Raw genomic sequence first — 12,423 nt, 5'->3', positions numbered from 1 at the left:
AGTATTTTTACATTTTTTATTGAACTTCAAAGAAATACAATAAGACATGTTGCCTTGTAAAAAGAGTCGCTTTGCAGGAAGAGTCCGCAAGTGATGAGCATTCGTTTGATACATCGATCATTCAAAGATATTATATTTACATCAACAAATATTGCAATAGCTTTACTTTAACGTTTCAATGGAGGAACTCCGTCATATTGACATTATGCCACTGCCGAGTGTTATATGTTAGATATTAGATTAAATAAATAAAACAGGGAAGACATATTTGTACAGTTTCCATAGCCTATCAAAAATTGGAGATAGACTCTACTGTTACAATGTGGCACATTTAATAAGACTTTCTTAAATAATTTAAATAACAAAGTTTAAATATATATATTTTCAAAGTAGCCTGCTTCTTTAAGTTTTTAATAGTTTCACTCAGGAATTAATTATTGATGTGTGATAATTAAAGTAACCGTTTTGTTACTTTTGTTTGGATTCATTTGTATGAAAAAATATTTTAGTTAATATAGTAACTGTATTGAAACCTTAAATTTAGTGCAGTGTTTTTATTAAAATATTTTGTGAGATATTTATTTAACTAGATAGACTAGCAGAAGGACAATATAAATCATTTTTATTGCACAGATAATTCGCTTGTCGTCTCACAGCATCATGTATTTCCTTACTGATGGATGGTGTGTTCTTTTAAATATAGAATTATTGCAAAAAAAAGAATTGTTGGTAGTATCACAGCTCACAAATCAAAACACAATTGACTTTAGGTTGACATAGCTATTTAAGGGCCTGTTTAGTGGTAAAACTTTAAATAAGGGGTTTAGGTGGTGGGGTTGGAAATACCTTCTACCTCAATGTGATCCAAGGTTAAATATCCCTGGGACTCTTTTTCTATGCCAGGCATCTTAAGAAACAATTTTCGGTTTGAGAACTTGAGCATTTTGCATGGATGTCGTGTACCGGTAATGCGATAATAATATATGTTATATTCTCTCTTTGATTCCAGTAAACGACACATGAAAAGAAGCGTATGCTGGATTTAGGATCATGCACATGTTTGTCTTTATTTTTCATATATGACAAGGTGAAAATTGGGAGAAAAATGAATAGTATTAAGGAAGAAAAGATCTAAATCCCACCTATTAGTCTACATAAACCCACTGATGGGATGCACAGCTGATGGAATATCACATAACCTGGTTAATACTTTTAGTAACTTTATAGGGCTCTTGTCTTCCGGTGTGTCATACTGAAGATGATGCTTGACTCAGTGTGCCAATATTTTAAGTCTGGTGCAGCCCGGCCAAAAAATGAGATGAAAATTTAAAGCATTAATCACAAGATTAGTTAATTAGTTCTTTTAACAGACACCTGGCTCTAGTGGTTAGATTATCTGTGTTAGTTAATAATAAAGTTATTCAAGTTAATAACAGGCCGAATATAACGTGTAATGTTAATATATCAGCCGATATTATGTATAGGCTAATATTAATTTATGTTTAGTCCTTCTGTGTTGGAGAAACAACACAAGAAACCAGGCAATGATGCTCTGTCATTATACATAATATAAACTATTCTAAAAAGTAAAAGTGTTCAATTTAAAGTTCATTTTGAAATGAACGTCTCTAAAATGAATTTACGGAATTAAAGGCTACAAAAAGTGTAAGAAGAGTCTAAGAAACATACAAGGCTATTTCTTGATAAAAAGGCACTGCATCGTAGCTGCAGTTTACAAATGTAATTGCTTTACGCTTACGGTAAAAGTGGTCTAGGATCTGTTTCCTATTGTAAGGCTTTTGTTATGTGAACTGTGCGTCATCTTAGCAGTAGATGGCAGTGCAGGAACGTTAAAAGTGAGGACTTTGCGCAAATGATAGGCTAAAGCACAAAAAGAAACACTTTCAAATATATTTTTTACTTTAACGTGCCTCTGTGATGTATTTACAAAATGATCCCTCTTACAAGAAAATGATTTGTCATGATGACAATTAAAAATAATATTTAATTGATGATTGTTTTTAATAGGAATAATTATAACTTTAATTAATATAATATGTCTAAGCTTATTATCTTATTTTAAATACAAACTCACGACAGCATTTTTAGCACAATTTATGACATAGACATGCATGCGTAATAACCAATTTAAGTTCTGTAGCCTACTGCCACTGCTGTTCCACATTGGTAACAAATGAGCGTCAAATGCTACACATTTGAGCGTGTTTTTCTTGTTGCCGTTGGGGGCGCAGTTTGCACACCGTGCAACAGGCTTTCATTCCCACGAGCCAGTGTTACTCACATTCAAGATATTAACACTATCTAAAGAGCAAAGGGGAGTTTCCAAAGTCATCAAATCCATCCAACTTTTCCATTTTCGGCCAGAGACCACTGAAAATGACTCCCAAGAAGACTGCCGCTCCCTTCCTATGGTTTTCTTTTTGCTTTGGGAATGTTCTTGAGGCAGTGGTACTGGGATCGGTGCAGTACCCCTCCGGCGCGCCTGATAACGGGCTCCGCTCACATCTGGATGCGCGCAGTCCAGGGGAAAGCAGCGCGATCTTCCGGAACGACTCAACATCTGTTCATGTCCCATCTTACATGATCTCTCTGTACAGGACTCTGTCAGAGCTGGACAGACGGGGAACGAACAGCAGTCTATTGCGCTCCAGAAGATATGCCAATACAGTGACCAGCTTCGTTGACCAGGGCCAAGGTGGGTTGGAATGATGGGTTGTATGATGTCTAATGCCTTATTGACCAATGGTACGGATTTTTATACCTTTAAATTGACCTCGATCACATGGTATTCTGATACTGGCATCTTACATTTTACTTTATAACGAGTGGCACAATGCGCATTTTGCTGTAATAGATAGCAATAGAACTTTGTATAATGTATTTAGACAGCAAAAATGAATAATCTCGGTGTGCCTTATTACTGATCCTAGTAGTATTATTAAAGCGTAATTTTTTGTAATAATTAATATTAATGTCTATTTATTTTGACTACACGGCCGCTCTTTATTATCGTACTGACATGTAAACATAACAGTAAACATTTACAAAGTAAATGTCCACTCCAATTCTCTCCACTTATACGAACAAGTTAACCTTAAAACACGTATAATTTAGAGATTATTAAAGAGGTCTTGTGGTGTTTACTAGTCTTGTTTGTTTGGACTCATGGACTCCCGATAATGTATATTTATATATATTTTTAAAGTGCGTAAAATAGCGCATGTGAAATATGAAGTCAAATGTCTCAAATTCCCAACATCTGTGACAAATAAACCTCACCAGCACCTTAAGCTAGAGTCTCTAAAACAGAGCACGCGCTCCCCCGACCAGGTGTTGCTGATAAAGATAGAGAAACATTTTAATGTAAAACTCATGTTCAAATAAAGATTGTCACGTAAAATTCAGAATTTGCGAAATGCACCGTGTCAGTTCACCGCCAAACCAAAACTATGAATGAAAGATATGCGTAAAACACCTTTGCGAGTTTTTTTATGTTTCTAAATAAATCGTTCAATTGAGAAGAGTCGATGTGACATTGATACACTGAAAGGCCAGTTACGTGAGGGCACATCCTAAGAATAATAATAAGAAACCTAAGGTTATATTTCAAAGATTTGCATGGAGTCTTCATGGCCTTACTGACTTGACCATCTGAAGATGGAGATTTTCTTCATGTGAAGAGTGCAGGGATTTGATCATGTCAGGTCTTTATGTGAAGTATATCTTAGTCACTCGAAAAAGTACAAGCACAAAATGTTCACCTACATTGTCTGATACCAAAAACGTTTGAGAGCAAACTCAGTAGTAAGCCCTTGCACTTGAACCTGAATCCTTGACTATAGCTCAATTTTAAGGTTATGTCATTGTATTGCTGGCTGGCGTGGAAGATGATTCACTGCAAAACTTCTTTCATTTGATCTTTTACAACGCCATTTTTATTACGAAAAAAAAAATCTGTGTTTGAAGCAGTTCTTTTGTATGTTTCTTTCATGCATTCGGGTGGGCAGGTGAAGCAAGTGTTCGCAAATTTTGGAAAATTGGTAGATTTCAAACTGTTTGCAATTACTATTTTTCATAAGGTCTTTCTCAAATTATACAGTCAACATGATATGTCCCGATCTGGCCTTGGGATTTTGTGAAGCCAGCTCATATCGGAAGAATCCTCTTCATGTTTAACCCATGAAACTGTGGTCTGTGTATCAGGTTGCATGGTACTCCGAGTTCCATTTTTAGCAGGATGTCAAGATGTCAGCATGGAAGCTTGTTTTACTCCGAGTTCAAAGTCTGGTCTCTCTTAAAAAAGATTTCTTCTGCATCATCTCAGTCACGGATAGGACCAAGTATTGGCTGTGTGCTTTGGGCCAATTTCTCACTTTAAACAAAGGAATGGAAACGGCATTCAAACCTCAAATGTTATGTGAGATTTGGCTCTCTGGAGAAGAAAAGGCCAAATCAAGTGCATGGTGGCCACAGAATGCTGAGGTTCACAACCCCTTGAATAATACCTAACAGTTATGTTTATAAGCCACCCACATTTTTAATTTACTACCTTTTCTCGAGGACAAGCTTAGCATGGGGGTCCAGGGGGGTTCTCAAGCATTTATCCAATGTCCTGCCAAACCTTCTTCTCACTCAATCAGTGTAATTAGCAGATGCTGCCAAGGGCTGAGGAAGTCCAACATGTCAGCCAAATGCTCTCCACCTGGTCTCCGTGAGAGTGCTGCGCCTTGCGTTTGGAGAAATCATTTAGGGCTCAGAATGTTATTCTCATCGAGTAGATGGACTGACAATTTGTATATGGCATTTTTGACAAAAAGCCATTAGAACATGATGTAACCAAATATTCAGGACTGGGGGAGACCAAATATGCGATTTAAAGGATCGTCTATGAACCTGAATATTGTGTGTGTGTTTCATAATTAATTTGATCATTTTGAGATAAACAGAAGTGTTCATTATTAATCTAGAATCTACCATCTTGTTGGGAAAAAGCACATTTTATACAGTAGTGGCCAAAGATGATGTCTGGGCAGACATATTGGTTCAATATTTGCTTTTAATGCTACCTCAGGTTAAATTAGACCATCAAAATATAATTTGTAGAAAATGGAAAAACCATCAAATGCCTAATATATTCAGCTGCAGAAAAACTAAGAACCATTACAAATTTTCATTTTATCAGCATTTATAGATGTAATGTGGCAAAATCAAACGTCAGGAGTGACAAGAAGTCATCCAACAGCAATGTGAAAGACTGACAGTATGACATGACGCATGAAAAGTACGATAAAAATCGAGGGTATTACATAAAAAAATATCTTTTGAGCATATATTACTATTGTGTTACTCAAAGGTGAATAATAACTTGTTTTCTTTGCACTCGGCCTATTTGAGGTCTGAGAAAATACAGCTGATATGTAAAACAATATTTTTATTTGAAATTTGGGAAAAAATATTAGCAGTTCACAGAATGAAGAAAAATTTAAAATGTTACCTAAACACATACCTATAAATAGTAAATTCAGGAAAACAAAAATACATTTCAAATGGTCTCTTCATTTTTTATGCGGCTGTATAAATATTATGTTTTGTGTGATACATTTTACCAAGCCTCCTTAAATTCTCAACGCTGGGCTTCAGTTTACACTCCAAGCACAACTATGCAACATGAATGTAAAAATTTAAATGCATCTTTTACAATATAATTGAAAAATAAGTGAAGATGTTAATTGTACGTAAAGTTGGATTTTTTTAGTTTTTAGTTTTTAGTAAATAGTTTAATTTTAGCAAACATGTTTGCATTGCATTGCTTTACACACCAGTTTTGGCACCAGTCATTTTATAAAAACAGTATCAGTTGACTACTACTAACAACGCTGTGTTCCTACTAAGGGGCCCACCCAAATGTTTGTATGTTTGATCCACTTCTATTTTTATTTCCTTTTAGATGACCCAACTCTGAAGTTCCAGCAGCAGTACACATTTGACCTCTCTGGCCTGTCCCGAGCAGATGAACTGATGGAGGTGGAGTTGCGAGTTCTGAGGAGACCACCACCTGACATCTTAAATTTACTCTCCAATGGTGGGAACGTGTACCGATTGCTTCTTCACACCTGCTCCCTCTCCCGATCTTCTCAGCAGCCTGTGCTCCTTACCTCCAGGACCATTGATCTCCTGGATACCACTTCAGCCACGTGGGATGTGTTTGACATTGGTGCGAGCGTGAAGACGCACCTCAGGTTGCACAGGAAAACAAAAGATAGCAGGCTCTTGCGCTTTAGCATAACAGCTGTTTCAGATTCAAATAACGCAGCGGTGCAGCCCGTTCTGCTCGGTCTCGGCCACAAGGATCCGCAGACCAACGAAAGAGCCCTGCTGGTGGCCTTTTCCCGGGCGCGTAGGAAGGAGAACCTCTTTAGGGAGATTCGTGAAAAGATCAGGGTCATGAAAAGTCATCAGTTTTCTAATCCTTCACCCGTCCATAGTATGAAAGAGGGTCACCCCAGACATCGAAGGAGGAGGAGGACGGTGCTGTCAGGACGCTTTAGCGGAGCAGGTGGCGGAGGTCCAAGCGGTGGCGGAAAAGGAGGTGGCAGGAGGAGAACACGTTGCAGCAGGAAACCGCTTCACGTTAACTTCAAAGAACTGGGGTGGGATGACTGGATTATCGCACCGCTGGATTATGAAGCGTATCACTGTGAGGGCTTGTGCGACTTTCCGCTGCGCTCACACTTGGAGCCGACCAACCACGCTATTATCCAGACGCTTATGAACTCCATGGACCCGGAGTCCACTCCTCCCAGCTGTTGCGTTCCTTCCAAACTCAGTCCGATTAGCATCCTGTACATCGACTCTGGAAATAACGTTGTTTATAAACAGTATGAGGACATGGTGGTGGAGAGCTGTGGGTGCAGGTAGCAGTGTGAGTGAGGGGTGGTATACCCCTGGACGTTATCGGAGAGCTGACTCGCTTGAAGTGGCCGAGCACAGCATTGTGGGCGAGACGGACTGAGTCAGAATGCCTATTTTGGGAGAGGGAGAGTGTGTAAATGTGTTGACAAGTGTGTAAATGTTTAAAGAGTGATACGTTTGTGAACAGAAAACAGAGTTTCAGAAGCGAACCAGAGCATGTGTCGAATGGCTGTTTACTGGAGCCCAAACACCAAATAAATAACAAAAAATTTGACAAAAGACAGAACTCTATGGCCCAGTTTAGACTTGAGGAGTCTCAATATCTGTCAAAAATGGCACACAACTTTAATACATAACATAAAATATATATCCATAATAGTGCTTCGAATGACAGCATTCATAATAAAAAAGGTTGAATGAACATTTTCTATGAGGAGCCAAAAATATCCCATTGCCTTAATCAAATAAGACTTTGACTGAGTGAAATTCCGCTCTTAAAACCATACAAAATTTCTAAATACACAATATGGGTTTCCTTTCAGAGTTGTAGGTGTTTTTAGAATGAAGAGAGAGTTATAGTGATTTATTAAACGTGACAGATCTGAATTTAATATCAAGATAAGATAACCCACCAACACCTGATGCTCTCTAGAGTTCAAATCTGGCAGTGTTCTGACAGCACAAACAGGAAAATCAAATAAATCTTTACACATTATTTTATAAAACAACTGAAATTAATCTGGGTTATGGGGACGGGAAAAATTAATGTTTTACGCAAACATATCTTGATGACACCAAATTTAGGATTAGTGTGCAGTGTAGCATATGCATTGTGTGAAAGATGAATGACATCATTTCATGGCGTGACCTCTGACCTTATTCTGTGAGAGGTGTATTGGAGCCCAAATCACAATGATTGTTTCATTTTTGACACCAGATTTGGCTTCACGAAGACCTTTGTTCACCTACAAGGGTTTATTATTTCAGCTGGTTTATTTTTTTTTAAATCTTGCTTTCCTCCCTTTAAGGGAGAGTTCACACAAAAATGAAAATACTGTCATCGCTTACTCACCCTTTTGTCACTTCAAACTTGTGTGACTTTCTTTCTTATGCAGAACACAAAAGAAGATCATTTGAAGAAAGTTGGAAAGTGAACAGTGCTGGCACCCTTTCACATCTACTTAATGGGACACAAAATGGGTGTCGTCGCTGTTCGGTTACCAACATTCTTCAAAATATATTATTTTGTGTTTTGCAGAAGATAGAAAGTCATACAGGTATGAAATGACAAGAAGGTGAGTAAATGATGGTGGAATTTCCATTTTTGTGTGAACTCTTACTTTTAGTAAGATGTACTATCAGTGTCAGGCCAAAATATTTTCCTGCTTATTGTTTATGTAAAATACTGTTTCCCTCTATGAAGAAATGCAGAACGGATCTTTAATTCATAACAGCAATTGTTTCTTTCTATTATGACATTTCTCCATGGTAATTCCATTTAAATCAAATTGGGTCTCAGACTACGAGAATTATGATTAACCATATTGTCTATGGTGGCATTGTGAAAGTTGCATTCCTAAATCAACGGACCACAGCTAAACAAACCAGAACGAAGTATCTGTGCCGCAGAAAAGCGTGATGGCACAAAATCTTTTCATCACTGGATGAAATGTACTGCGCGGTTTTTCTGTCGTGATTGTCGATTTGCATGCGTTTCATACTTCTGCTGAAATTAGTTACATATTTGTAGAAAGCTCATAGTTGTGTAAAGAAACAGTTCATGCATCCCTTATGTTTCTGCAATCGCCATTCATTTCATACATATAATGTTGGTTTTTCGATACTCAACGTAGACCATTTCTATTTGTACAGTAAAAATGAATTAATTGCATTTTGCAAACAATGCACAATGCACAACTTCATTGCAACAAACTACACATGCTTGCTAAAGCAGCTGTTCCCTTTTGTTCTGAGACGAAAATGTCTTCGGCAGTCTGCGTTGGACTGTTTGAAAAGATGTAGCCAAAGTAAGATAAAGCGCAATGAAATGCGACTGTCTATTTCAAACCTTTGAAAACAAATGAGTTTCATTTGGCCGGGCAAAAACAGTTCAAGCAATATCTCACTCGAGCTCTCTATGTACTTTCTTTGTAAATGGTTTCAACCTTATGTGCCTGCTCTTCTAATCGAATTCCTCTGAAGGCAGTTTCTCCAAACAATCTGATTGATTTCAAAAGCAGCCTTTTAGAATTTCTTATATCGACTTATACGATCATATATGTAACCGCACCTAACCACGGGAGGGAATAACATTTCAGGACGCCATCGTTGTACATTTTACACTTCATTCAGGGGATGAAGAGGTTTCAATAGTACCGTCAACCCTTTTGTTGTTTGGAGGTCTGGAGGTTATCAGCTTAAGCGCTGCTTGAGTTACCACAGTTGTGTCTCACTGTTTGACTAAAGTAAAGAGCCTTAGGAGACATTTACTAAAGGTTTCAATTCCGCGTGCCAAGTGCGCTTAGAAAAATGAATAAAAAACCTGCAGGATCGTCATGGTTCAGTAGAGCGCTTTGGCACCCCTTGAATGCTGATCAGTGCTAAGCAATGTTAAGTTCATACATACATCTGTTTTACTTTATTTTATAAGAGATGGTAAATATAAATTGTTGCTAAAAAAAACACTAGGGGAAACAGGTAGGATGGAACAAAAAGCAGTGACTGTTTTTTTATTAGAGCAAAGGACTTGAAAATGTGTCAAATATTTGTACACATGCCCAAGTGCTCTTGTTCATTTAATCGATTTAGTTTTTATATTTATCGTGCTGCGTATACGAAGGGAACAGAAAATAATGGCTTTGCAAAACCGAAGGAAATGTTTTGTTATCGACGTTTTTTGTAAATGCACTGTGTATGTATGTGTTAGATAAGGAAATGTACATAATTAAATTGTAAATTATATGTAAACAGCAATAAATTGCTTTCTTTTTTTGGACATATTGTTTATTAGTGTATGTTAAAATGTATAAAAACATAAATATAAATTTGAAGTAAACACACTTTGGATCTTTATTTTTTGTAAAATGTATTTTATTAAAAAAAAAGTGTTAATGGAAAAAAGCACTACAGCAAATCATCTTTCCCAGACGTTCACATGAAAGTGAACCCTCGGTGACTGTCTGACTCACCCACGGTTTCAGAATCATTATTGGGTTTGTATTTTGTCTCATTTTTTTGCCAGCAAGTATTTAGTAAGATTCCAGGTGATTCTGCATTCCACACAACAGAGTGGGGTAAGGTTTTGTCCGGTGCTGGCGGGGGTCCCGCGTGGCATTGTGCACTGCCCTCCGGGAAACACATAATTTGTGTTCAGCGTTCTTTTCAAAACGAAAGACTCTGTGCTATTATGCACATGTCCAGGGAAGGTTATGATGCAAGACCAAGTGGATGAGCTGGATCATCAGTCACTTTTATTACAATTCCTCCAATATTTAAAAAGGAGTAAGAGAAATAACTTATTCAAAGATGTTTATGGTGTCTGTTAATCTAGTTTTGATGGATAGGCTAACTCTTCTGAAGTTACTAATATTTCCTTTGTTGAGTCTACTACAGATACCATGGTAATACACACTATATCAAACAATTATTAGGGACAGTTGGTGGCCCCTCACCAAGTACATTTTTTCAAGGGTGATTTTAAATCAGCACTGACCCCCAAATATTTGAACAACCGCCTGGAGTCCGTGACAAGAGGGGATACGATTTTTCTTTAAGAAAGGAGAGTTCTTTTAAAACAGTGCATTTCGTTTTTATTAAATCATGTTGCAGATTATGACATTTGAAAAAGGGTTATTTTCCTGAAAGCCATAGTGGCCCAAATAAAACCTAATTTAGGACTAGGATCTTAATAGAGAGATGAGCATGACATGAGTCCAGTGCTGTCATCTAAATATGTTCTTGTTTTTTTTTGGGAAATAGTAGTGTTAAAAGAATAGTTCACCCAGTTAAGTCATTTTCTCACCCTCAAGTTGTTCCAAATCTATATACATTTCTTTATTCTGATGAACACAGAGAAAGATATTTGGAAGAATTTGAGCAGTTTTCAGTTCTAGAACATTATTGACTACTATTGAAAGGTAGTCAATAATGATCCAGAACTGAAAATTCATAAAGTTCTTCCACATATCTTTTTTTAAAAGAGATTCATGTAGGTTTGGAACAACTTGAGGGTGAGTAAATGGCGACAGAATTTTCATTTTTGGGTAAATATACCTTCATTTCTGATATACAATCAAGATACAATATATATTTGTTTTAATAGACAATCTTTTCCCAAATGTCAATGCAATACACAGTCTCAGTAATCTTTTATTAAACAAACTTAAATACTTTATTTTATTTGAATACTATATATCTTTTTGTTTTTACTGTATTGATAAAGTTATTGCAAATGTTTATGGAACTATAGTTGGGTTGCAGTTTAAGTGATCATAAAGCATACGACTACCGTTTAATTTTCGCAGTTTCAAGTCAATCTTTTCTAAACATTCGGGCATTTTCTGTTTAACAAAGAACTAGAAGTCAGCCAAGGTTTGTTAGAACTGACATAATTTATAACTATTACACACAAAAAGACTATAGCCGCTAGTCAATACATTGCACTCTGATTTTAATGTAAATACTGTGTAAACACATCTGATTCACTTAAACAGAATCAATAGCAATGATGGGCCAGTACGGGGGACAATTTTGGCTCTCTGTGAGTTACACAACCTGCAAAACATGTTCAATACCCCCCTGAGAGCAGCTTGTGGGATGGGATGCAGCACTGTTTGCTTTTCTTACACTCACAGTTTTGTGTCATTGAATGGGAATGTGGGACCTGGAATATATATATGGTTCGGAGATAGGTACTCTTGTTGCTATAACAGAACAATGAGCTTTAAAAGAAGTTAAAACTACTTTTGTATATCTCACAACACCACTAATAAGTCTAAACATAGTTGAAACAACTTATTACTACTCAAATCTGAATTGCTCTGATCGGTTTAATATCAGGTTGGCACAAATCTGTGGAGGGAACAGGAAACAGAACAACTTTTGCAACGTCAAAACATAAAGACCAGGGGAAAAAAGAACATGATCTATTGCAGATGATATTTGGCAGGAAAATAGCAGAATATCTCTGGAATGATTCTATATCACCACAAGAGAACCCAAACCACTCTGGAGACGTAAAACAGTAAAGCTTGTTTGCTTTGCCACAATTCAATCCACCCGGGCAGGATTACTCCATTTCCTCCTATGAACTAGCCCAGCCTCCTGGTTTAAATCAAGGATAAGCAAATTAAGGGGCTTTGTCATTCTTTTTGAGAAGTCTGGAAAGAAAGATTAAAGAGACCCGGGCTTACATGGAGAGTCCCAGCTCCGACAGGGAAAGGCGAACCGGATCAGCTGGAAATATTTACAGAGCCACTCGGGAACAAGATG

General features: G+C 37.1%; 1 protein-coding gene across 1 annotated transcript; it reads left to right on the top strand.

The window, feature by feature from the left end:
* The first annotated feature begins 2,397 nt into the window (after positions 1-2,397).
* Positions 2,398-7,876, top strand: gdf7 (growth differentiation factor 7). Its single transcript, XM_056768054.1, has 2 exons — positions 2,398-2,716; positions 5,969-7,876. Exons 1-2 carry the CDS (start codon positions 2,398-2,400, stop codon positions 6,937-6,939), a joined length of 1,290 nt encoding a protein of 429 aa, XP_056624032.1. The 3' UTR covers positions 6,940-7,876.
* Positions 7,877-12,423: the final 4,547 nt, after the last annotated feature.

The sequence above is a fragment of the Triplophysa dalaica genome, chromosome 15 (genome assembly GCF_015846415.1).
Source record: "Triplophysa dalaica isolate WHDGS20190420 chromosome 15, ASM1584641v1, whole genome shotgun sequence".
Taxonomy (NCBI): domain Eukaryota; kingdom Metazoa; phylum Chordata; class Actinopteri; order Cypriniformes; family Nemacheilidae; genus Triplophysa; species Triplophysa dalaica.
This window is presented reverse-complemented; position numbering and strand designations above follow the sequence as displayed.